The 26,072-nt window shown below is 39.4% G+C and overlaps 1 protein-coding gene across 1 annotated transcript in view; it reads right to left on the bottom strand.

Annotated features, from left to right (window-relative positions):
- Usp13 (ubiquitin specific peptidase 13) overlaps positions 1–26,072 on the bottom strand; it is a 107,793-nt gene that overhangs the window by 68,186 nt on the left and 13,535 nt on the right. The window contains exons 2-4 of the mRNA XM_063227220.1: positions 18,137–18,262; positions 9,706–9,766; positions 1,944–2,065 (exon numbers count right to left, since the gene is read on the bottom strand). Coding sequence (XP_063083290.1) covers positions 1,944–2,065; positions 9,706–9,766; positions 18,137–18,262 — 309 coding nt within the window. The remainder of the gene's footprint in view (positions 1–1,943; positions 2,066–9,705; positions 9,767–18,136; positions 18,263–26,072) is intronic.

Here is a 26,072-nt window from a genome sequence, read left to right as displayed (position 1 = left end):
GGGTGTGGCATGGTTGCCTACGGATGCTCACAGTAGCCAAAGATTAAGAACACCTGAAGTGTCTGTCAACATATGAATGAACAGAGAAAATGTAACATAGGTATGATGGAATACTATTCTGCCATAAAAAAGAACTAAACCCTGTCATTTTCAGACAGGATGGTGGTGGAGACCATTATGTTAAATGAAATCAGTCAAGCGTAGAAAGACAAGTACAGTACAGCATGAGCTCACTCAGGTAAAAATGTTGAACTCCTAGAAGCTGAAAGTCGAATGGTCCTTTCCAGAGACTAGGGACAATATGGGAGTAGGAGGGAGGGGAGAAAAGTTATTTACTCTTTTCACATAAAAATTCTGTCAAGCCAGGGCCAGGGATTTAGCTCAGCAGCATAAGTGTCTGCCTGGCAAGCACAAAGTGAGTTCAATCCCGATACCAAAAAAAAAAAAAAAATCCATCAAGCCTGAATGAGAGAAAAATAACTTCTCATGATATTTACACATAATATGTTTCTTCTTATCTGACAGTAAAAATCAGAGTTATGTCAAACAAAGACAGTAAAGACTCTAAGGCAGAGGCATAAGCTTCAGTATGTAATTTCTGGAAACAAGATGAGGCAAGACCATTTTGTTCACTGATATATTTTATCCTTGGTAACAGCCACATGAGTCAACACAGGGAATCTGAGAAAGCAAAGGTAATTTAATTCTGCATGCTTTACTGAACCCTGAGCACTGAGTATGGGAAAGGATTGCCACTTTTACTAAGTGAAGGTCAACAATAGACAAATACATAAAAGTTCCCATTTCTGTGCTTTAATACGTAGATATAAAGTACAAGAGAAGAAAAGAACTTAAATGGTAGAAAGCTTGTTCCTAGTAACATGGAAACCTTAGGCACAAATGTCCCATCTTGGCAGCAGCAAGTCAGCAGATGGCTATGGAAAGTCATATAACGTCCAGAAGACCTGGGGACCTCAGACCTGGCTTTGGGACTGGCAGAGTCTGAGGAAAGGAAAAATGAACTGGCACCTCTAACCTCAGCCCACCTGACCCCATTTCCCTGTGACCAGGCTCCAGGAAGTCGAGACAGACACAGAGTAGAAAAGAAGAGAAGGAAGAGGGGACAGCAAAGAAGATGAAATGTTCAAAGTGATTCAAGAAATGAGGAAAGAGCAGGAAATACACTGAGGAGCCTCGTGGGAATTCTGGTCCCACTTAGAGGATTTGAGCATCCGAGAAAAACAACCCTCCCTCCCTTGTCATCACCACCCTGAGCTCCAAGTAGTTCAGCAAAAGTAAGATTGCTCCATAAAACTTGGATTGGAAAGAAAGAAAAGAAAAGGGAAGGGAAGGGAAAGGAGAGGAAAGCTCACTCCTAAAAACACAGAGTTCTCACAGGGAACAAAACTGAAAAGAATGGGTTTACATTTCCCACAGCTCCCACAGACCTGTGATCTGTAGAGTCTTTTTATAACCATGTTGCTGTTGTTTTAGCAATAGAACATTTTTAGTTTTTCCAAACAAAATCTTAACGTGGAAGGACAATATGAGAAAACTGATAAAAATATTGTCATTCCTCTGATCGGAAGTCTGTCTCTCTCCAGCAGTTCCTCCATATGTTGGCTTCATGCTCTGAAAATCTAAGCCACAAACTGTAACACGGGGATGAGAGACCAGCCTACTCTGGAAGAGAAGAGCCTCAGGGGCAATGACCTTCAAACACCAGAAGGAGTGGGCGGCGAGGTGGGTATGTGGCCTACGTGCTGAAATGTAACCCTCGGAGGCCCCTGTCACAGAAGAGAAGCAGTGTGCTTGTATTCACACTCATTCTTACCCTCTTCTCTCATTCACCCACCTCCCCTCCCCATGCACACACATCACACACACACACACCTGACACAGAGTCACGTGCATCTAGCTAGCAGCCGTGCACACTCACTGACCAGGGCTGGTAACTCCTCAATATTTGGTAGCGCTATTTCATAGTGGTCTGGGAATATAACAAGTTTGGCTTCGTCTTCATATTCATAATCGTCGCTATTTAAATCATCATCAGTATCTAGATCTGAGGAGAAAACAAAAACAAAGGATAAGAAGTGAGGAAAAAAAATCCCACGCCAAAGCAGCACTCATGGGAAAAGCCAGAAACCCACAAAGATGAGACCAAGGGTGTGACATTTACAATTCCCAACTGACATGACGGCCCATCTGCCCCAAACAGGAATAACAGTCTCTGCCATCTTTCCTACGTCATGAATATTTATTTATCTGCCACAGATGTATGAAGACTGAGTCATATCATACAGCCCTAGAGTTCGAACAGGCAAATATGGAAGACCCTGAATTCTTAAAGATTTTGGCTCCTGATTTCAAAAGAACTGGGAAAAGGTACACGAATTTCAGAGTACATAAGTCAGGTTGAATGCTGGCTCCAGAATTTAATGTTACTTTGGACAAATCACAAACTCTCTAAGACCTATAATTTCCTCACTGGCAACATACAGATAATAATAATTATCTCACATAGTTTGTATGGAAGATAAATGAGAAATTACACACAAGACAAGGTACATAATAGTTAATAAATTATAAATTACTATTTTAAAATGAAATTTCCCTGCCTTCTTTCTGCCTCTTGCCTATCTCTGTCTCTCCTTGTCTGCCCGTCATTGAGAGCTTGCACAATAAACCAGATAAACCACAATAAGCCCTGTCAGGGGAGCAGTCTTGCGACCCTCCGGCTGTGGAGAATTCTCAGTAAGATGAGCTTCTCTAGCCTGCTGTCTATCAAGTCACCATTTCTTTGCTGGGTTAATCTCTGGTAAAGGTTACACGAAGGCTTAAGGAAGCCTCTTGTCACAACATTTACATGGACATTTCAGCCTCATGATCACAGCGATGCCAGCATCACAGATTGTGTTTGTATATTTATGTGTCTGGAACTATGGTGACCAATGACAGCAGTTGAGCTATGTTCCAATCACATGCAAAAACCACACACAAGTAGATACATGAACACATGTGAAACACAGCGTCCGTAGACAGGAAAGAAAGTTATTTTACTATAATCTGAAGCAGTCATGTGAGAACCAAAAGATCTGGCTTCTATCACCCAGTATGCCTTAACGAAAACCAAGCTTTTTTGTTTTTTGTTTCGGTACCAGGGATTGAACTCACGAAGTCGTGCTTGCCAGGCAAGGGCTTATGCCACTGAGCTAAATCACTGGCCCAAAAAACAAGCATTTTTTTTTTGTGTACGGCTCTGTTCTTGAATTGTCAAAGGGATGACTGGTTGAAGTAAAAGACAGTACATAGCACAAACACAGACCAAACATTTTAATAAAGGATTCTAAATAATAAGCCTGGCAAGTGCAAGGCCCTGAGTTTGATTCCTGGTACCAAAAAGAAAACAATAACAAATTGGTTTTCTCCATTCTTAAATTTTCATTATTGTTACAATACTGTAAACATAACAATTTCAAGTAACTAAAGTACAAATCTTTCACTTCTGCATACAGCTTCAGCTCATAAAATAATACTTTGCCTTTCCCACAGAAAATACTCATTTAATGCTAATTCAGTGAATTCAGACTGACCTAACAAGGTTAAAAAAAAAAAAAAAACTCTGCTTTAACATTTACTAGCTATATAACTTGGGTAAGTTCTTCCCAAGTTCAGTTCCCTCATGAACTAGTATTAATATTGACAATATTACTTGGGCACAAGAGTGGTACGGGGAATAAATAAGATGAGGTTTTGAGGCACCTGGAAAATAAGCTGGTACGTACTAGGTTCTTCATACATAACAGCAACATCACTTTCCGCTCCTCACCATCTCTACATTCCTAGCAACTAACATAATCAAAGGTGCCTCCCATTTCTCTGGATGCCCCGTCTCCAAGCCATCCTGAAACATCTTTCAGGAAGACTATAGAATCATGCGGGCATGCCTCATGGGATCTGAGCATAAAAGAAGATAAGCCTTTCAAATGCTTCTAGACTTCAAGAAGGGGCAACTGGTCTCATTCACTTCTCATGTCCCTAGTTCCTGCAGGACACTCACCACATGCCTCCCAACTCCAAAGGAGATGTGTATTCTATTTTCCCTGGGCAACTGATAGATGCTTTCAAAGAAGACTGTTATCACGCAAAAAAGGAGAACATTTCCAGATTTCTTTAAATTTAACGAACCTAAAAACCTCTAGCTGAGGGACATACACAGGGTTAGCTATACCACAGGACATGGAGGCCCCTAGCTCTCCTGCAAGGCTTCCCACTGTGGCTATGCACTGGCCCCACCCAAAGAAGCACCTTCTCTGAGTTAGAAACACAAAAAGTCTCCTCCCCAACTCTACTTCAGAAACCCTCCCAGATCCGAGGGGGAAAAGAGCTGAGATGAGACCCATTTCCCCAAGAAGCTCTGGCTCCCCAGGAGGAAAGGGGGCCCTAAAGGACGCCCGGGCTCTGGTTCCCAGCTCAGGGTTCCCCCAGCCTTGTCAGAGCCGCATGCTCTGTCCGTGTCCCAGGGCTGCAAAATCCAACCAACTGTTCACCTTCGTGGCAAGGGACCGGGAAAGTCCTGGGGGGCAGAATGCATTCTCTGACCCATTTCAGGAGGAAATGGAAAATGGAGCTTATAAATCTCTGATCATCTGAGGTGCAGACAGGTTTTCTGAACAGGCCACTGCCAGGGTTTTTCAAAATTTTCTGTCTTCAACCTGTGTCTCATCAAGTCTTGGCTAACCCCAAGAAGTAGAACTGAAGCTTTCTAAGGTTCCACGGCAGCTCTTGACACTGTACTCTCCAGGCACAAAGAAGCTTAATTCACTCACTCCAGTTTGTGACAACTGGGAGAGGAGACTTGATTTTAAAAGGTGAATATTTAAGAGTAATTCTGGTCTGATCATATTTTTAAGTTTTTATTTATTTATCTTTATTAGCCCATGTTTGAAATTATACTTATCATGGGGAGTTTGTATGTGTACATAGCACATTTTAATTCTTTAATATGCCTTTCCCTTCCGACCCCTCCCTTTCCCTCTGACTCCCATTCTCCTTCCTGATTTTATTTTTCACAATAAAGATAAAAATATACATAAGTGTAATAACTGCATTTAATTTAAAACACACCATATTTGGTATATTATTAAGGCAAAACTGTTAAATGGTCACACGAAAGGTAACTGAGGATCCTAAAACCTTTAACTTCTCCTTCTCTCCATTCTCATAAAACACTAAGTTTTACATTTGCTTTTTTCTCTAGTTCACAGTCTCGTAGTGTTGCAAGTTAACTTTCTGAAGTGTAATAGTGTCTCTGTCCATCCTAGAAACATTGAGAAAGACTCACCCGAGGCTCCAGATTCATAGCCCCACTAAGAATTCCCACAGCTTTTTCTCCCAGAGCCAAAAGAAATGTCCAAACACTCTGTTTATTTAGTGTTTAGGCCCAAATAACCGGGTATTTGTGTTTTAACAGCTTGGTAACCACTTGAAAAATTAACACATATGCATTAATGTCATTTTATAACTACAGTTTACAGGACATACTGTACAAATTTTCTCAATCAAACTAAATAATGCCACTTTTATTTCTTCCTTCACACTGATTTCTACATGGTTCTTGTCTTTTACCATGGAAACCAAAAATTAAAAAGAAGAAGAAGAAGCTTTACAAAGAGATGCCATCATTTGAAGGAATATAGGAAAACCTCATAGTAAAACTACACCAAGTTTGGTTCACACAGTGTTTGACCATCACTCTGCCCTTGAAGATTTGAAATATCTCTCAGTGTTCCTGTGAGTTCACTGCAGTACTCGAGGTGGCTCAGAACACATTTTGAGAGCCAAACTCCCCACTGTCCTTATGAAGTCAACAGTGAAGGCTGAATCAGTGTTTTCCACGTCACTATTAAACCACTGGAAAGGAGTTATTCACAAAAACATCAGGTGACTGAAAGGGAAAAAAAGAATCCAACATCAAGCAATGGCCATCTATTCTGAAAGATGTTTTATGGAAGGGTAGGGGAAGAAAGGGAATCGTAACAACCATACTTCAGGACTAGTGAAATAGTACTTTCTAATCAAAGAAACACAGAGAAGCTGCCAGAGCATTCTGAGTTCTCCACTCTCTGTGAAGAGACAGCTCCATCCCTTTAAGAAAAGGAGATGTCAACTGCAGAGGCTACTCACAGCTTCCCAAATGGTCCTTTTCCTCTTCTGTCAGGAACTTCCAACTTTATTCATTGTTAACAGAGACTATTCTTCAGCCACTGGTCACTGTGGCCATATGTCCAAGTTCTGACCAGAAATGGGAAAACTGCACAAAGATCTATGAGAAGTTGACAAAGGAAGGTACCTTACTGGGGAATGGGTGTGTGTGTGTGTGTGTGTGTGTGTGTGTGTGTGTGTGTGTGTGAGATTCCCCTTTCCTCTTTAGTGCTTTCCAGAGGGGATGTGATGGCTGGAGCCCCATCAGTCATTTTGGACCAAAAAATGACCATGAGTTTGGAAGTCACAGGCCAGCATGGGGAATAAAGCAGATATGGGAAGAGTCTAGATCCCAGAAGCTCACAAGGCTATGATACCAGCCTGGACTTACCGCTGCCCAACATCCTCCACATGAGACAAGTAAGTCTCTGGGTCACTTAACGCTAGCAATATCTTAAATATATCTTAAAATTAGAGAATATGTTTGGTTTATTTCATTTACTTCAACACGGAGCTTGAAAACCAAGTTTTCATGGGGGTAAAGAAGCATATTTAGGTATGAAGTAACTGGTATAAATGGGGCCTGGAGGAAGCCCCAGAATGTTAATGGACTTCCAGTTTAACTTTTTTAGGAATAAGCACTTTTGCTGGGCTGAGAGTTTTAGATGAAGCCTGGGGGTTACTAAGACATGGCATGTGAGTGAACTCAAAAGGTGACTGGTAAGGAAAAAGGAGGCCCCGTACTGAAAGAGTGGGTGGTAACAGAGGGATTCAGGGAGCACTCAGGACAAAACCTCAGTGCTTTCCCTTAATTTTTTAAACTGTGACTTGACAAAATCCTTTACCTTCAAAATAACCTCTAGAAGAGCTGGGAATGTAGCTCACTGGTAGAGCACTTGCCTAGCACATACAAGGCCTTGTATTCAATTCCCAGCACTTCAAATAACAATAACAATAATAATAATCACCAGTGAGGTACAATCAAGGTACAATCAAAATCTTTTCGGTAAGATACTCTGGTGAAAAATTAAGAGGTCAGCAAATTTCGTCAACCAAAAAAAGATGAAAAATAACTACATTAGTCAAAATATTTAATTATTTCTACTTTGCAAAGGCCATGCCTATGTGATTTAATTAAGAATTCACATTATGTATACACTGTGAAAGAGAAGCAGAGGCTCATGACCAAGCATCATCATGTCTTCAACCATTCCAGCTTTGGGGCTCATTCTAGAGTGGCTTTGGGTCTGCTTGGTTGACTGGGGACATGTCACAAAGTCATGGTAAGTGGGAAAGACCAGTCAACGGTAGACACGTTACATGAAGAAAACCAGGAGGCAAAAAGCAGGAGGAAAGGTCAACACAATCAATCATGTCCGGCATGGAGTAAATAAGAATCAGAGCAGGAAGGAGACTCAGTTCCATGACTGTTTCACCTTCCACCTTCCCCGCCTTCTGGTACCGGGGATCGAACTCACGACCTCACGCTTGCCAGGCAGGCACTTATGCTGCTGAGCTAAATCCCCAGCCCTCCATGACTTGTTTCTATGGATTCACTTTTCAGATAATTCTATGTGTCTCTTCATTGCAATAACAATATATTTGTTATTTTTAAAAGCTTAAATACAAACAAGCAAAAAGAGAAATATTAACATCATTTCCATCCTGTTATCAGGAAAGAGCTACTATTAACAATATAGACAACAGCATATTCTTCCAGATCCTTCTAGTGTCCCAGCTATATCTGTATATGTGGGTGCATAGATATACCTGTGTGGATACACAAATATATATGCATACATGTATATATTCAGATATGCACACATATGTATGTGTGTATATGCATATGTATATGTATATGTATGTGTATATGTATATAAACCCGCATACATACAGGTACATACCTATATGTATATAACATGTATATAATTTTTTACCAAAACAAAATCATACTATGCAACCTATTTTGAGATTTCTTTCAAATAATAATCCAAGGCATTATGGTAATACAAAATTATTTGGTCAAAAATTATCAAATAAAACTGGGAAGACAGAGACCTAGCGCCTGCCTGGCAAGTACAAGGTTGTAGGTTCGATTCCCAGTTAAAAACAAAAAATTATGAAACAGTGCTCACTTTGGCAGCACATAAAGTAAAAATTATCAAATAATTTTTTTACAAGGAGAATTATGTCAGAATTTTAACGTGATAATGGTCATAGTTACATGACATAGAAATCAACTGTCACTTCCATAAGTAAAACTGACTTTTTTGAAGGAGGAAAATTAAAACATTGCCATTAGGCAGATACCATAGTTACAAATTGTTAAAAAGCAATATCCACTGTTGGATACTAAAATCAACAGGCGAATCTCTGAGAACAAATAAGACATTGGTAGAATCTCAAAGCAGCATGCCAGGGATTTAGCTCAGCGGCATAAGTGCCTACCTGGCAAGCGTGAGGTCGTGAGTTTGATCCTAGGTACCAAAAAAATAAATACATAAATAGATAAAAGCAGCACCCCAGGCTGTTCATTAATTGCAGTTATAATTTTACAAGGAGAAACCCAGCAGACACTACCTTAAGATGTGATCCAGTTCAACACCACCGACAGGAAGATATAGCAATATCAGGTACCTCCTGATATCGTGCACTGAGAGGGACACATGACCTCTGTAGGAGTCTGACTAGAAACTTCTAACTTCAGAAATTCATGAGAAAACATCAGACCAACCCAAAATGAGGAGCATTCTGAAAAATACCTGAGCAGCACTCATCAAAGAGTCACAACTGCCGAGGACAAAAGAACCCCAGGGAACTACACACTGGACAGGATGAGGGGACCGTGACAACTGAATGCAGTGTGGGAACCTTGCCTGGATCCTGAAACTAGATATTTGTGGAAAAACTGGTGAAATCATAATAATGTCCTAAGTTTGGCTAACTAAAAAAAAAAAAAAAAGAAAAGAAAAAGTGACTCTTCTTTAAAATAAATGAAAAAAAGGATCAAAAACAGGATTGCAATTACTTTCTATTCACTATAATTGCTTTAAAGCATTAGTCCCAACTAAACATACTAAAACCACCCTTCACTACCAAGTAAATGCAAAGTAGAGTCAGAGAGGCTCAATTAAAATTGAGATACAGTGATGCACACCTGTAACCCAGCACTCAGGAGGTTGAAGCAGGAGGACTGCTGTGAGTTCAAGGCCTGCCTGGGCTCCACAACGAGTTCAGGACCAGCCTGAACTACATAATGAGACCCTGTCTCAAAAAAAAAAATAAAACAAAAATTTAAAAATAAAAATTGAGCCTCTCATCCTTAAATTGTAGGGCAATTAAAAAAAACCTAGTGTTACTTCAAATCAGACGAGTAAATACATGTATACAAACACACACAGGTGTGCATGCACACACATAGATGTGCACACATGCGTGCACACACACACATACACACACACACAAACTGAGGACACAATTGATAGCTATTTACATTACCTAAAAAAATCTTGGAATTCCTCCTTTTTGGTAAAGCTCCACCAGATGCCCCTCTTACTTTCTGAAAAAAAAAAAAAAAAGAGATCATTAAAATGCTGCCTATGAAATAAAGTTTGAAAAGGAAAAATCACTCAATTTTTATTAAAAGTTGTATGAAAAGTTCCCATTTTTGATCACAAGACAACAAAAAATGTTCAAGCTGGACTGGAGACTGCAGGATAAACAGAAATGTCAGCGGAGTCAACACGGCTGGAGCACCTGATACTCTATAGAAAACACTTTCAGAAAGGGAAGTGGGAATCAAAAGCCAGGCAAAGTAGATGCTTAGACTTTAATCAGCATGGGCTCCCAGTCGGGGCTGGAGTCCACACGAGTTAAGAGAGGGGGTAAAATGACTGTGGTTCCAGGAGATAAAAGTCCTGTCCCCCTGTTCCCCAGGGGACTTCCCAGCTTGATCATGTGCAAAATCAACAACTAAAGTTAAAGGATTTAATAAACATTACTATATAGTAACTAACACTTGATTATACTAAACCTCCCTAAACATTTCTGGAGCACATTAGACGGCCATGTTTACCATCCTAACCTTGATGCAGCTCTGCCTAGTGTAAAAGTCTCCCCAGCAATAAATGCCCAGCAAGTGACTGACAAAAGGGGCCATTTACCTGATGTTCACAAAAGTAATTTTACACTCAGACAGGATTAGAATAATTACAATAATTTCAAGTGGCCAAGACCATTTCCACACTGTATTTTTTCAGTTATTAGAAAGAACGAGCTTCCAAACACCACAGCATGCGTGGCTCCAACCTCAGCATCTCCATGCAGCCACAAGCCTCAAGGCTTTGCTGTGTGTTTGCTACTTCTTTGTCTTAGGAGTCCTGTCTCCTTTCCCACATTTGATTATCTGAAAACAAAAGCCAACTAATCCTCTGTGTTACTCAAAGTACGTTTTTATAGCTTCTAATATAGGTTAACCTTTAAGCATTTAAGCCATGACTTCCAGGTTAATTCCTCTCCAGAGCCAAAGATCTGACCACTCAACTCTGACCTGGATTTTTTTTTTCTTCATCTCACAGGTACCTTCAAGTTCAGTGTGTCCCACTGCACTCTCCCCACTTTCTCAAAATGGTTTTTCCTCTGGAACTCCAGAGACATAGACATCCTTTGGGTTCTACCTTTCTTCTGTGTCGTGTTGACACAGAACTAAGTCTTGTTAGCTAGGCTTCCCAAATAATTCTAGAGCTCTTTTCATTCCTACTGTTCTTGTCTGACTATTCAATATCAGACTACTGCTGCAGCTTCCAAATGAATAAACTAGTTAAAGAAAGACGTGGATGACGCTGATGTGAAGATGAGCATCTTTTAAAGAAAGAGGACAGGCCGGTCAAGTGGCATCTTAGGAAAAGCTAAGGAATAAACAAAGGAAGGCATGCTCCTTTTTTAAAATGCAAAGAGCAGTCAGAAAGAAGGAGGAAAGCTGAGAAAGGATGATGCCAAGAAAGTAGGAGAGGAACAGTTCCAATGGAAAATAAGCTCAAGTGTTCAAATACTCAAAAGGTTAGGTAACATCCAAGATAAACATGTCCATCTAGCAAGGAAGAGCTCGTATACTCTCTTGGCAATTTTGTGGATTAATAAAATCAATCAGACGTCAATGCTGAGTCCTAATGGAAGATGCAAGAGTGACTCTGAAAAGAGAAAAGGTTTTAAAAAGGCTTCAATCAGCGGGTATTATGACCTTACATGAATGTAGATAGAGGGATAGTTTTGTTGAGGATTCTAAGGTAGGAAACAACAAGCCAGGAGAAACAAAAGCTGGAGCTGTAACACGTAGTACAATTAACAAAAGAGCAAGATTGTGAGTTAGGAGGAATCAGTACCATGAGAACAGATACGTCACAGCTCTCTGCTGAGATGCGAGTGAAACAAACATAGAAACAGACGCAGAGCACGCTTCCAGGATGCAAGAGGGAAGTTACATGAGTGCCTGCCCCAGGTCCCAGTTTTCTCTGTCATGTACAAGTCAAAATAGTTTTCTGGACTTCTGGGAGAACATGGCGGATACATAACAGCAACTACCGGAGGCTCTCTGAAAGGCTCGGCTCAGAAATCAGGAATGATGCGGACTAAAGAGACATGAGCCGGTAGAGATATGCTCTGGTGACTCAGGAATGAACTGGGCTGAGAGAAACCAACTTGGAATGCAGTCCTGGCACTAAAATAAGAACAGAAAAGACTCAGTGTGGAGGCTGACCCCGCGCCATTGGAAACCGTGGTTTGGATTTCCCGTCGCTCGGTGGCTGGCTGCCTCCACAGCAGCTCGGCAAGGAGAGAGACGTGCAGAAGCTCTGGGAACGGGAGTCTGCGAACGGGTCGAAAACAGGACGGACAGGACAAGGAGGCGTACGCTGACTGGTGGCAAGGTGAGTGAGAAACTGACACTCTACCACAGTTTGACTCCAGCGGAGGACTTTCTGGGCACGGGCAGTCCTGCGGGAGCAGGGCGCGGTGGCGACTCCAGCCACACATTCCCCTCTCGAACGGGATTGGTGAAAAGTGCCTGGCCTGCGTGACGCTGCGGGCGGACTTGGTAGGCTGGCCTAACCCAGATCCCAGAGCCTGACGGTGGCCCGGAGGGGTGACTCCCGCGTAGGCTGCCTAGTCCGTAACTCCCTGGTGTGCAGCGGTGGGCGGGAACACCTAGCCAGCGCAATTTGATCAGGCTGTGGCTGACAGGCAGGGAAGCTGGGCCTCCTATGTAAGCTTGCATTTTATAAGGAACAGAGAATATGGGGAAGGGAAGCAACAAGAAAGGCTCCTCGGCCCCCAATTCTGAGAAACAGGCAATAGCGGACACCGCACCAATAGACATTAAGCGCCATATAGAGAGCCTCATAGACCAATTCAGGAATGAAGTTATCAACGACCTGAAGCTAGAAGTATGCAGAATAGTTAGAGAAATGCTAAGCACCACCCAGGAAAAAACAGATGGTGGAATGGAAGAATAGAAAAAGAGGGGAGAATTGTTTGGTGGAGAAAACAGAGAAAGCATAGAGTACATGAAGCAGGTTCAAAGGGACTATCAAGAAATTAAGAAGTCTATCCAAGACTGGCATAACAGCTTGAAAGAAACTAAGGACAGACTATCTGAGCTGGAGGGCAGACTTGTAATATGGGAGAATGAAATGAAAAACTTCTTAAAAATAACAAAGAAACAAACAGCAATAATACAAAGACAAGAAGATGATAAGAGGATCCATAACTTAAGGATTAAGAACATAAAAGAAGAAGTAGGGACACAAACAAGTGAACTACAAAAGCTACTCACAGAAATAATCCAGGAGAATTTTCCTAATTTAGCAAAAGGTAAAGATACTCAGATGTACGAGGTATACAGGACCCCAGCTACCTACAACCTTAACAGAGAAACACCCAGGCATATAATAATAAAAATTCCAGAAATTCAATACAAGAACAGAATATTAAAAGCTGTAAGAGACAAGAAACAGACCACTTACAAGGGAACACCCATCAGAATTACAGCAGATTTCTCTACACAAACCATCAAATCACGAAGAGCATGGGGGGAAATAATTCAAGCTTTGAAAGATAATAATCTCCAGCCAAGATTGAGATATCCTGCACAACTGTCCCTGGAAATTGATGGAAAAACAAGGTGCTTTCAGGATAAAGAGGAACTGGGGGAATTTGCAACCACCAATTCAACCCTACAGAAAGTATTGCAGGATATTCTAAAAAAAGAAAAATACAAAAAACCCAGAAATAGTGGCGGGGAGGCCACAACGAATGGAGCAGAGAACAAAATGAAGAAGACAAACTGACAGCTACTGACAGAAAAAGAGCTCAACAGAAATGAGACAGAGAAGATTGGATGATAGGAACAGCTATTTTAGAGAAAATGACATCTTAATAGGTAATACTGATTTAGTATCGTCTTGTTTTGAAGTCTCATCTAGCTTTTGTTCTTCTGTCTCCAATGGTCTAAACAGGTTGTATCTTATTGGATTTTATTATGTACGATAGTATAAGCAAAAACCTTTTAAAGACAAGGAGATTATACAAAAACCATTGTTCATTTTCTGTTAGTCGATTCTAAATACTCTGTAATGCTGTCATTCTCTTAAATGGTTTTACATTGTTTTGATATACTTAATGCTACAGTATACGAAGTTGTACTCAAGGACTTCAAGGAAAGAGTCAATATGGTAACTACTTTTAGGTCGAAATTATCTGGTGGTGAAACACTATTCTGCTTCAATGGTTATGCTTTGATCTGCGCTGTTTTGCTGTTATGCCCTCTTTTTTCTCAATCTCCACTCCATTATTTACTTTTTTATTTTTATCCGTTTAATTAAAGGGAAAAAAATAGCAGGATATAATATAGTAACTATTATCTCTATTTGAAGCCCTGTATTACTCTCACCATCTTGTTTTTGACTGATGTTCCCCTATTCTGTTTTGATGGATAGTATCAGGTTCGAAAGTTTAGGCATCAGCTGAGAAGATAATGAGATTCATTATAACGCCCATTCTCGTTGACTTTTATCTACTTTTGAAGACCTACAATGTCTCCAATGTTTTGGTTTTGTCGGTTTTGTTCTTTACTATTTTGTTCAATTGTATTATAACTAATGATATAGGCAATTCTATTAGAGATAGCGGGAGGCATTATGGTAACCATTGTTGATCACCTTGTAATATGTTTTTATATTATCTATTATGTCCACCCTTTTGACTAGACCGATTCTGTTCTGTTATGTCTCATTTGGTTTTACTCTCTTCCAAAAAAGCAATAAGAACCGTGGGAGCAATGAAACCCAAAATGTGTAATAGTCATTGTACAAAAGAGAGGAAAAGAAAGTGCTCTAAACTATATAACTGCATGTATATTTAAGTGTATAAGATAGAAAATGATATCACAGAGTTTTATTGGATCATTGAACAGAACTGTTTGCAGTATCATTGTTGGAATGTCCACTCTACAAGCTTTAATTTTGTGACTTGAACAATTATTTCTAAGATGGCAATATGTAATCCATTAACTAGTGATTTCCTACTGTTCATTTTTTTCTTCTGTAAATCTGTATAACTTGTACCCTTTCACTTTTTTTTTCTTTTCTCCTTAAATTAAAAAAAAAATAGTTTTCTGAGAATGACAAATACTGATAAAGGCTTGAGGAAAACATCCCAAGTTCAGAGTGGTCTCTCAGGAGAGTTGAGAAAGACACAGGCAGTGAGAGGACCCAACAGAAGTGGAAAGCCAGAAATCTGGCAAAGTACCGATTATCAACTGGATGCTGTTTATCACCCTCTCCTGAAGGTTCATGTGATGGAGGCGTGATCCTCAGCGTGGTACAGGAAGGTGACAGGAGGTTGCATAGGAGCTTCCTAGGCCAAGAGGGTGCCCTCAGAAGGAAGTAAGTGACTCCAGTCTCACTGGCTTCCTGTTGCATGTGATTCCTTTCTCCACACATATTCTGCCATCAGCTATTTTTCATGGGGTTCTTACCAGAGCCTTTTTGGAATTCCATCTTCCAATGGTTGAGATAAACAAATCTCTTTTCATGACCAAATGAGCCTTCCTGAGGTATTTCACTACAGTAATGCAAAACAAACTAACGTGGTTCCAGATGCCATGGTGCTATGGGGTTTCCAGGCAATCTATGCATGGAAATAGATCCCACTAATGGATCAAATGGCTGGCATTCTGAAGAACAAGAAGACAAAGGTCCATTACAGGAATTGATGATGGCAGAATGTTTAGAATTATGGATCATCAGATCCACGGTAAATCAGCCACAGGCTACAAAGACCTAAGCATGTACAGTAATGGTTATCCTTGACAGAGTTAAAGAGCAAAAATGAGCGGGGACTGCAGGCAAAGAGTGAAATGTTTCACTCCAGATCTCAGAGACAGAGCTGGCCATTTGAGATTATCAGCATTCCACAATGTTGCCACTGGATTTGCAACCCTGAGCAAGTTATTAAGGCTCTGAGCTTCAGTTTCATGTTTCTTGCTTGAGTTGCCTAAAATTTTATCACTTTACAAGAAGATATATGGGCCAAAGTGAATTCCCTAAGAATTTCTATGCAGCACCCAAGAGGACTACTGAATATAAATCTTATAACATCAGACCAAAATTAAACTATTCTAAAGCTAACCTTTGCATTTATGGTTTATATGACTTCAGGCTTTTTTCACTTAAAACAGAGTACATGTAGGTAAACTAAAGGGAGAGATTAAATAAAATTCAAGTCAGAATTGACTAGAAGGTTCAGAATAATCTACAAGTATTTAGGACTATACAAAATAGACATTTGAAAATTAATAATATCCCCAACTAACATCAATGAATAATTAAACATGTAAACAATAAAACAGTAACATGAGTAGCAAAAAGTATAGCAAAATCTTAAAGCCTTAAAAATCTAGCAAAATATAAATTCCTTTACAGAAAATTTCATAGTATTACTGCACTTCAAAAAAGAGACTTCAGTAAATAAAGAACTATTCCAGGTTAAATAGCCATTCAATAAATATTTGTGAAGCACCTACTATAAGCTAGGCATTGCTAGATGCTTAAGAATACAGGAGTGAATACAGCAGACAAAAGTGCATGCCCTTAAGGAACTTCCACGATGGTATACATTATACATTAATCTATAAATTCGATGTGACTGCAAACAAAATCTCAAGAGTATATTTTTCAACTAGATGAACTGATTCCAAAATCCATTAAAAAAAACAAATTTCTAACAATACCCAAGAAGGTCCTAAAGGGGAAAAAAATGAACAAAGAGTATTTGCACTATTGCGCTAGATGTTAAGGTTGGCCACAGGCTTCCTCCACAGACAGAAACAAGTAACAGCAATAGAACACAAGTAAGATTCCCAAACAAACCCGAGTGTGAATACCAAGGAAAAATATTAAATGGTGCTACAAATCATTGTGAAAGCTGTTAGTTATCATATGAAAAAAATAAGTTTCCTATCCTTCAAATACAAAAATAAATTATAGATGGATTAAAAACTTAAAATGTTGAAATATAAACACTTTTTTAAAACAAGTTGCTAAAAAATATTTTATGATCTTGATTTGAGAAATAATCTTTTAGACAAGATATAAATAGTGTAAGTTATAAAAGTTTACTAACCTAACAATAATAGAATTTAAAACTTCATTTCTATAAAAATTTTTCATAGAAAAGTAAAAAGACTAGTCACAGACTATAAGAAAATTCTGTACATGATAGACAAATATTTGGTGACCAGAATATAAAAAGAATGTATCAAATATATAAAGAAAAAGTCACAAAGAGGCCAAAAATAAAAATAGCAAGTCTAGAGAAAAGAAAACCAAAATGGACAATAAATATATGAAAAAATGTTTAGTCTTCACAGAAAGAAATATTAAGTTTTTCTATGTCACTTTATAACAAAAGTCAAGGGTATGGCCAAGGGTTAGTGACACCGAGGGGAAACAGGAATTCACATCATGGCAGTTATTTATTCTATAAATTGCTACAAGTACTCTGGAGAGAAACTGAGTTTCATCTAATAAAAATGAAGATAAACACACCTACAAACGAGCGGTACCACTTCCAGACATATTTCCTAAAGAAATTTGCACATGTATCCCAGAGACATGTATATCGATATTAGTTTCTGCATTATTTTCAGTAAGGGAAAAAAATTCTACTCATCAATAGAAGAGTAGAATAAATTACAAAGTACTCATAGGCTAGAATACCAAATAAGTATTCAAATTAGTTAAGTACACTCGGATGCATCCCAGCATGTAGAGTCGAAACACAGCGCTGTGTGGGGAAGCTCTACACAGAACTGTAAGCAAGAGGATGACTGTGTCTACCTGCATGTTAAAACACACAGTCCAATTTGCTCACGAGCACACAGCATAAATCAAATACAATGACACGCATGGGGATGGAAAGCAACAATTCACAGCAGTGGTTACTTTGACAGGAAGGGAACCAAAGGGAACTAAATTTTCAAAACATTCTATTCTCTCATTAAAAATGATAAGTAAACTAACATATAACAAAAACAATCAATGGGGTTTTTTGCTGCTGACTTTTGGAACCATGAGCATATCCAGCATTATTTTCTATACTTTTACTGTGTTTTTAAACTTATATTATCTTTTTTCCCATCAGTCAACCCATATACTTTTAACAACTCCAATAAGAGTCCAGAGAAAAAATAAAAATGGTTAAGATAAGGTTAGGGGAGAATGTATGGCTTTCGACACACGGTGCTATTTTTGTTTTCCAATATCAAAGAGAATGAGAAGTTATCTGGACACAGTCAAACCTCCATGGTCAAGCAAACTAAAACAATGTTTAAGGGAAAGAAGCCAGGTCAGTTCGCCACCGGCGTGTGTCTCACCTCTCGCACGTGTCTTTTCAGGTGCATGTATACACTCTGTCCAGTTTTTCGAAAATGTCTTTCAACATGTTCCCTTCCAAAGGCCAAAAACGTATTCATGCATACATAGAGTCCACCTTCAGAGTTCTAGAAGAAAGAGACAGGATAAAACATTAACCAAGGACACCAGGCCAAGCACGTAGTCTAATTTTAGGAAAGCAAATGGAAAAAAAAGGTAGACCATGAAGACAAAGCCTAGCTAAAGCCCGCCATTACTCGTGTATGCATCAGTGATGACCCCTTCATGGCCTCAAGAGTCGCCTACAGTGACAGTTCCCCCCACAACTCTCAGCTGCAGGAGCTTCCAGGGAACTGAGCCCTCCGTTTACCAGATACAGGCTACATTCACAGGCAGATGGAATCTCAGAGTCCCTGCAAAATAAACAGGCTTGCTTGACTTTTAGAAAGGGATAAAGGAAGTTAAGAGACGGAAAAAGTTGGCAAAGGATCCAGCACTATAATTACTGTCAGATTTGATCATTTCTTCCTCACTCACCATGCAAATCTTCAGGAACATTAAGTTTTCGATCCTTGTAGGTTTCTTCAAAGATATTAGTTCCAACATTTGGTGACACATGAGTAAAATATGACAATTTAATAAGTACGTAACTTAAAAGAGTAAATAATAAAGGGTGTGTTCCTCTGATAATCATAGCTCCATACTACTGCATGCCAGATATATATCAGGTGCTTCTCACAGTATATCATTTCTAATAGGAATGTCTGCAAGCTGCTTATTAGTATTTTTATTTTACAGTTTTGAAAAGCCAAGTTCGCTAGCTTGGAAGTATCAGAGTTAGATTTTATCTACTTCTCTTTTTCTCTTCCTACACTGTATTTCAAAGCACATGACATTATCTCATTATAGAGATAACACTAAAATAAAGAGTCAAAGATATTGCTCACACTTTACATACTCGGTGTTCCCATCTTCCTTTTTCTCTTGCTTTGCATAATCTGCTGCTCTATAGACTATAACAGTAGCCACCTTTCCTCTAGGGAAGTGGGTTTTATCAAATCTCACCCCTCCAAATAATGAGAAATAGACTTCAGAAACACTTTGTAAAATTGCCAACCAACGCCTATCACAGCTCCTTCAGTGAAGTACAAATTACAGTATCAAAACCAACAGTGATACTCCAAATATGCAAAAAATAATCTTTTAAGTTCCAATAACTCATGAGTAATTTAAAAGTGAAAATTTCTAACAATGTATCTATGATTCATAAGCCAGGATACAAAGGAGTCCTGCCACATAATATTATAATAGCACTAGCTCAAATATGTTCCCCTTACTATATCATGTATATTATTATGAGAAAAAAATGAAAATGGAGAGAGGAAGGAGGAAGGAAGGAACGTGTTGATGACTATATAGTTTATATGGAAAAATCCTACAAAATCTACAAACTAGTACATTTAGCAAGATCACAGGGTACAGATTAACAGACAAAAATAAGTTGCAATTTTATGTTAGCAACAAACACTTGCAAACGCAATTCTCAAAACTCAACGATAAAATAGCATCCAGAAACATAATAATAAGATAAGGCAGTTCATCTGGGCCCCAGTTATTTCCTCTAGAAAAATAGCTGTAGCAACAATTCCATCTCACAGGAGAATCCAAAGAGATGAAGTGTAAAGAAGATGAAACATATTCAAGTGTTGTCTGTTCTTAAAGCCATACATAAACATTGATTATTAATTTTTATGGCTAGTTACAATTATCCTATTACCCTAAGCATTTTTAAATTGGAAAACATTAGCAAAAATGAAGACTAAGTGATTCTGACAGCCACACAGGCCAGAGAAAACAAATACAAATTCAGACAACTACTGGAAGAACCAAGAAATCAGCAAGTAAAAGGAAAAAAATGCTCAAGCATAATATCTTCTGAAGAAAAGCAGACACTTGCTTTACAGTGCAAGAGTTCATAAAGTAGTATGTGAGATAATCATAAAGTCTTTGAGAATTGCATTGTCAAGGTTTGTTGACTTGTTAGGGAATTTGACAGAGATTTAATATAGCAGTATTCATTCGTAGTTCCGGCAGCTGCCCGATAAAGTCACAAAGTGCATAATCAAATAGGAAAATTCCTTAACACCCAGAGAGGAATGGCCACAGCAGGAGGGTTCTATTATAAAGGCCCATGGGCCTCTTCCTGAAGCAGGCCAGGCTATGCAGGCATGCCCAAGGGCCTGACAGGAGGCCTAAAACTTCAGGAAACACTGAGACAGAGACCCTTCCAGTGCTGCTCCATATGAAACAAACCTCAGCCCAGTGTTGTAGGCTTTCTTCCCTCTTGCCTTACCAATATTTAAATATGAGTCCTGTAATACCCATTCTTTCAGATTGAATATCAGCACTCCATGGCACATACTCTGAATAGCTTCTTTCATTAGGACAAGACGAACTGGTAAATCTCTCCCAAACCCCTCATGAACAAAGCACAGAGGATGGTGGGCAACCCAGGCTCAGATCCTTAGAGTGTCAAACCCTCAACTTGGTCTTCTCAGCCACTTTCCCATTTAGATTATCCCCCCACCCACCTACCAAGAAAGAGCAGTTCAGCATTCACCTCCATACAATCAAAAATGCACCCAAGAAGTCGGGCAGGTTATAGAACTACACCAACTGACAGCAAAACAGAAATGGAAGAATAAGAAAATATAATATAAAACAGTATTTGTTTAAAGTAACAGTAGTAGAGATGCTCTGTTAAATCAGAACAGTTTACAAATGAAATCCACAAAATAGTTAATTTTCAAAACAAATGGTTGCATAAGAATGGAGATTCCAGAAATATGTTCATTATATGATAATTAATTAATATATCTCAAACCATAAGAAGCAAAAACAGAGAAAAGAATTCTCTAACAAAAGCTAGTTTTAATTCATGACAGAGCTCCTGCCTGGCATGTATGAGGCTCTGGTTTGGACCCAGTTACTGAAGGGCTCAGGGTGTAACTCAGTAGCAGAGCACATGTTTAGCACACATCAGGCTCTGAATTTAATTCCCAGCACAAAAAAATGACAGAAAAGAAATGTTACTGAGGCAGTTGTACATCAATATAGAAGAAAATTAAATTGGACTGACATCTTAAATTCTGTGATATGGTCCAATACACAAGCAATTAAAAAACTAGAAAAAGGAGCTGAGGCATACCTCAGTGATAATGGGTATACAAGGCCAGGAATCCAATCCCCAGCACCAATTCCACCATAAGGTAAGACTAGAACAACACCTTCACATCTAACCCACTTACAAAGTGGAAAATAAACTCTGGCCAAGAAAATAAAGAGTATCATCAGAGATGAGATAACTGAGCATAGAAATGTAAATGCAAATGAGTTTTGTAACAGAAATTGTGATGAAACAGAAAAGCAACAACAGAAAGAGAAAAGATGTAAAATAAACAAAAGATTACAGTCAACCTAATGTAAGAAACTGATGCAATTACAGGATGTCAATATTCCAACTTGGAAAAGTTTTTTAAGACCATTTGGTTTCCTTAAAGTCAAATCACCACATCTGTACAATCTCCTAAAGTACGAACATTAAAATAATCTCAAGGCGTAAGTACAGGCCCACTAAACCAGCAAAAATTATTAAAATGGTAGAACCTAAAGCCACATGGAAAACCCATACAGTTATCCCTACAATATAAAATAGTTCAAACTTTCCAGAAAGCAGTAAAACTGACCCTTTGACACAGTATTTCCTCTTTGGGGCCAGACTTTAGGAACACAAAACAAAAGAGAACATGAACCCTAATTTGTAAAGAAATATTCACAAAGGCACTATTTTTTTTTGTCTTTTTCATTTTTATCAGTATCAGGGATCGAACTCAACGACCACTTGTTTGCAAGGCAGGTGCTTATGCTGCTGAGCTAAATCCCCAGCCCCAAAGGCACTATTTATAATAAGAAACAGTAGCAATGGTCATGAATAAACTAGGAAACCACATAAACACTACAAAAAATATTACTTAAAATGACAAAGTTTATGAAGTATGTGTAATATGTATAGGAAATGTGCACAAGGATTATGTATAAAATGTATAGAAAATAATTTTAATGAATAAAGAATATATCATGCTGATGGCAGGCGACTGGAGCTGAGGGAAGGCTGCATGTTGGCCAGGGCCTGAAGTGGATGTGGAATGCAATGACCAGTTTTACCTTCTCTTAAACTCTCTCAACTTTTGGGTCCAGAGCCTCAAGTCTATGAGATTCTTGCTGGTCTAGAGTAGGGCTTCTTAAACTACTGCCATGAAGGACAAGGCTGTATTTTATTTGTACTATCTCACTTCTTTTCATTAAGAAAAGCTACAAGATCAATTCATTCACAGCTTGCATCACATATGCACATTTTTGCACATGTGGGTTTCATAAAACCCAAGCAAACCTCTCTCCTGTTCAAACAAATCTATAGAGCTGGCAGTGGAGGCAATGCCAAGTTGCTGTAGAAATCCCTGACACTCACTCTCAGTGCTGTCAGGCACCTGTTGGCAAAGATCAGTCCACATGCTTTGAGTAGCACTGGTCTAGAGTTAAGCCAACCCTGCCCCGTTCTAAGATAGTCTCGATCTGAATAAAGCATCATCTAACTCCCTTTGGACATGAGGGCAGGCTGCCAGCAGCCCCTCATCAATACCGGTCACACATGTCAACATCTGCTGGGTCGCCCATGGTACCCAGATACCACACACTACCAGTCTCTGCCCTTGACCTGGAGTAAGCCCCACTCTGACTGTCCTTAACCCCAAATCCACCTTCCCTTCCCCGCCCACTGAACTCCATAGCTGTGAGAAGCTTCTTTCATGTGCAGACACCACATTCAGAAGCTGAACTACACATTTGCTCCTTTTAGGCTGGAAAACCACATCATATTCATAACTGAGTTCCCCAAAGCATCTCGCGCAAAGCAGGATCAAACAAGCATTTGTGGAATGAGTGACAAACTTCTGTGTCGTTATCTGGCACTCAATTACATGGTTTAGTCTCTCTCAAACTGTTCCTCACTACCCATCTGACCTGAACTTTAAATGTTCCATAGTATAGGTTTGAAGTCTTTGGTGTAGTGAGGCACTGGGGATCAGCATAAGAAAACCAACAGCCTTGTGGTAGAAAAACAACCTGAGATGCCAGCAGAACTGCTAGCTTTTCGGGTTGCCTGGTTAAAGTCATTCTCAGCAGCTTAGACACTTGAACCCAGTTGGTGTAGCCTTCCTACCTGCTGTGACCCAGCCAGTTTTGAGCAGTTCAAGACAGTGGCAGGTATCTCCATACCCCCTTCCCTCCCTGTTCCCTATCCAGCTCCTGCTCTGAGGTGCACCCACCCCACTAGGACAAACGTCTCCGTCTTTGCACTAAGCTAAATAGGACCCTAATGACCACTGTTGTAATGCACTGACCAGAAAGTTGACCAAGATCCAAGACTTGACTTCAACATCTAAAATCAAAATTCACTGATAGAGGCTTTATGATTCCCTTTGACAATTTCTTCCATCCTATATATGTATGTGTGTATATGTATATACATATGGTATATATATATGATATAGACACATGTCCTTATACATTTATGGTATATGTGCATAGCTATTTATTATTTACACTGTATTACCTACAAACTATTTAGAAGTAACATCCAGGACAAAGTCGCTCTTTTGTACTGCCTGTCATTTAAGAATGTTGAAATATTCCCAAATAGAAAGGTCAAGGTTACACATTTCAAAGCAGCAAATGAATAGTCATTTCAAATAAAAATACACCACATTGTCAATCAGTAGGTGTTCTGAGAACTCTGTTTACCGTGGTGTTTTCTTGGAAACCAGCCTCTCACTGGAAGGCAGGAAGGGAAGCGAGCAAGTGTGAGCGACGCACTCAGGAAACAGCACTGCCACGTAACACTTGTTTTCCTAACTACAGAACAGTGTCTCCCATGGAAAACAAGCGGTCATTGCCACAAAGAGAAACATGAGGTGGGAGATGGAGTCACAACAAATCCACATCCAGAACAAATTACATACAAACAGCACGGGGAGAATGTGATGCACAGTCTTGCAAAAGGGACTCAGGTGTGGTTATTTTCTAGAACGTCAACAGTCTTTGAAAAAGAGAAAGAATTTAAATTAGCTGCTCGAAATCACGAAAGTAACCTGAATGCTTAGTAATTTATGGTTCTTCAGTGAAATGGAATGCTCAGTGGACATTTACAATGGACTTGTAGATGAGCACGTACTGCTAGGAGTTATGTACACAGTATTTTTGAGTGAAGAAAGTACAAAACAAAACAATACTGTAATTTTACAACATGTACAACATGCACACTCTGCCCGTCTGTTATCTCAGGATGGAGAGATAATGTGGGATTCTTTGACTTCACGTTCTCATTTTGCATTTTGTAATTATTCTTCCAGAGCATGAATTTGCCTTTTATTTTAGAACCTGAGTTTATGTACATGGACTACAAGAGTCTTTGAGGGTTCCTGTTTCTTGAATCTGGTTTAACTGGCAATATAACCCAACTGTATGGCTTTATGGGTCTGTATATTCTCTTTATGCAAAATAAAATATGGTTAAAAAATGAAAATGATCTTGTAGCTGAGAAAATCTGGGATCACAAATAAAATAGCAGTGATAAGAGGGTAATCTCAGGCAGGCAGAATAAACTGATTACGAAGAAGAAAAATGAAACTAATCAAGGACACTGCTCCCCAGTTGGAGGCCATCCTCCTTCCCAGAAAGGGGAGGACAGTGTGGAATCCGAAAAAAAAATCTGTGAAAGAAGAGGAGGCTGTGTTATCTCCTCCAGGGTCCAAGAAAAGCTGATGGGGTGAGGGCAACAGGAGAGGATTTGGGGCCTTCACGGTCCACAGAGGCCAACATACAGACAAAGATGTCCTGGGAAGGAGAGACAGAGAGCAAGCAAGATATAGAAGGTAATTTCTAGCAATTTAATTAGCAATTTAATAGTAATTTAAGATAATGTTTCCCTAAATCGCCCACGAAGCCTTGAGCTTGTCACCCTCCTGCCTCAGACTTCAAATCAGCAAGGATTACAGGTGTGTGCCACTTAGCCCAGCCAGATAGGACTTTTCAATTGCAAAAATCAGATTCATGCACATTCCAAGCAAATATGCGATAAGAAAGTAAACAATGCTCCATAGCCAGTGTATCCAGCATGCAATACGCTGAAAGAGGCACTACAGTGGAGCAAAAGCACTATAAGAAAACAAACTGGAGTGCTGGACGTGTAATTCCAGCACTCAGGATGCTGAGGCAGGACGCTGAGGCAGGAGGATCACCACGAGTTCAAGGCCAGCCTGGACTATATAGTAAGACCTCAAAAAAAATTTAAAAAATCAGAAAACACTAGATAGCAGGAAATGACCCAAATGGTTCACCAATAAAACAGAATTGGCACCAAATAGTAATTATAAAATCTAAAACCTGGGTTTCAACAGCAAATCCACAGAAATAAATTTGTCTAGATAAGTAAAGTAGGAAAAAATGCACATAATCCCAAGACTGTGTAGGCTTCTCCATTAAAAGCAATGATAAATCATGCTTGTGGCCATGAAATGTTAAGAAAAAATTAGAAATATTAATGCAGTTATGATTTTTGCACGACGCTCTGACTTGGAAAGTTTTTCCCCCACAGATCTTCTCCCCACAGAAGATTCCTATAATTGGAGAGACAGAGCACGGTCCCACAAAATAAAGAGTCCAAACAACGAGGTTCTGATGCCACTATAAATTTACTGTTCAACTGAACTATGATTTACTAACTTTCTTACTAGGAATAAAACTCAATCCTTGCCCTGGCTACTGTCTTTTGGCCAACATGCATGCTGTCATTGGCAATATTTGGGGAAGGGACAGGACAGG

Source organism: Cavia porcellus, unplaced genomic scaffold (genome assembly GCF_034190915.1).
Source record: "Cavia porcellus strain 051 isolate PalLab524CR breed Dunkin Hartley unplaced genomic scaffold, mCavPor4.1 scaffold_17, whole genome shotgun sequence".
Lineage (NCBI taxonomy): Eukaryota > Metazoa > Chordata > Mammalia > Rodentia > Caviidae > Cavia > Cavia porcellus.
The sequence above is the reverse complement of the archived record's forward strand: the minus strand, read 5'-3'. Positions and strand labels throughout refer to the sequence as shown.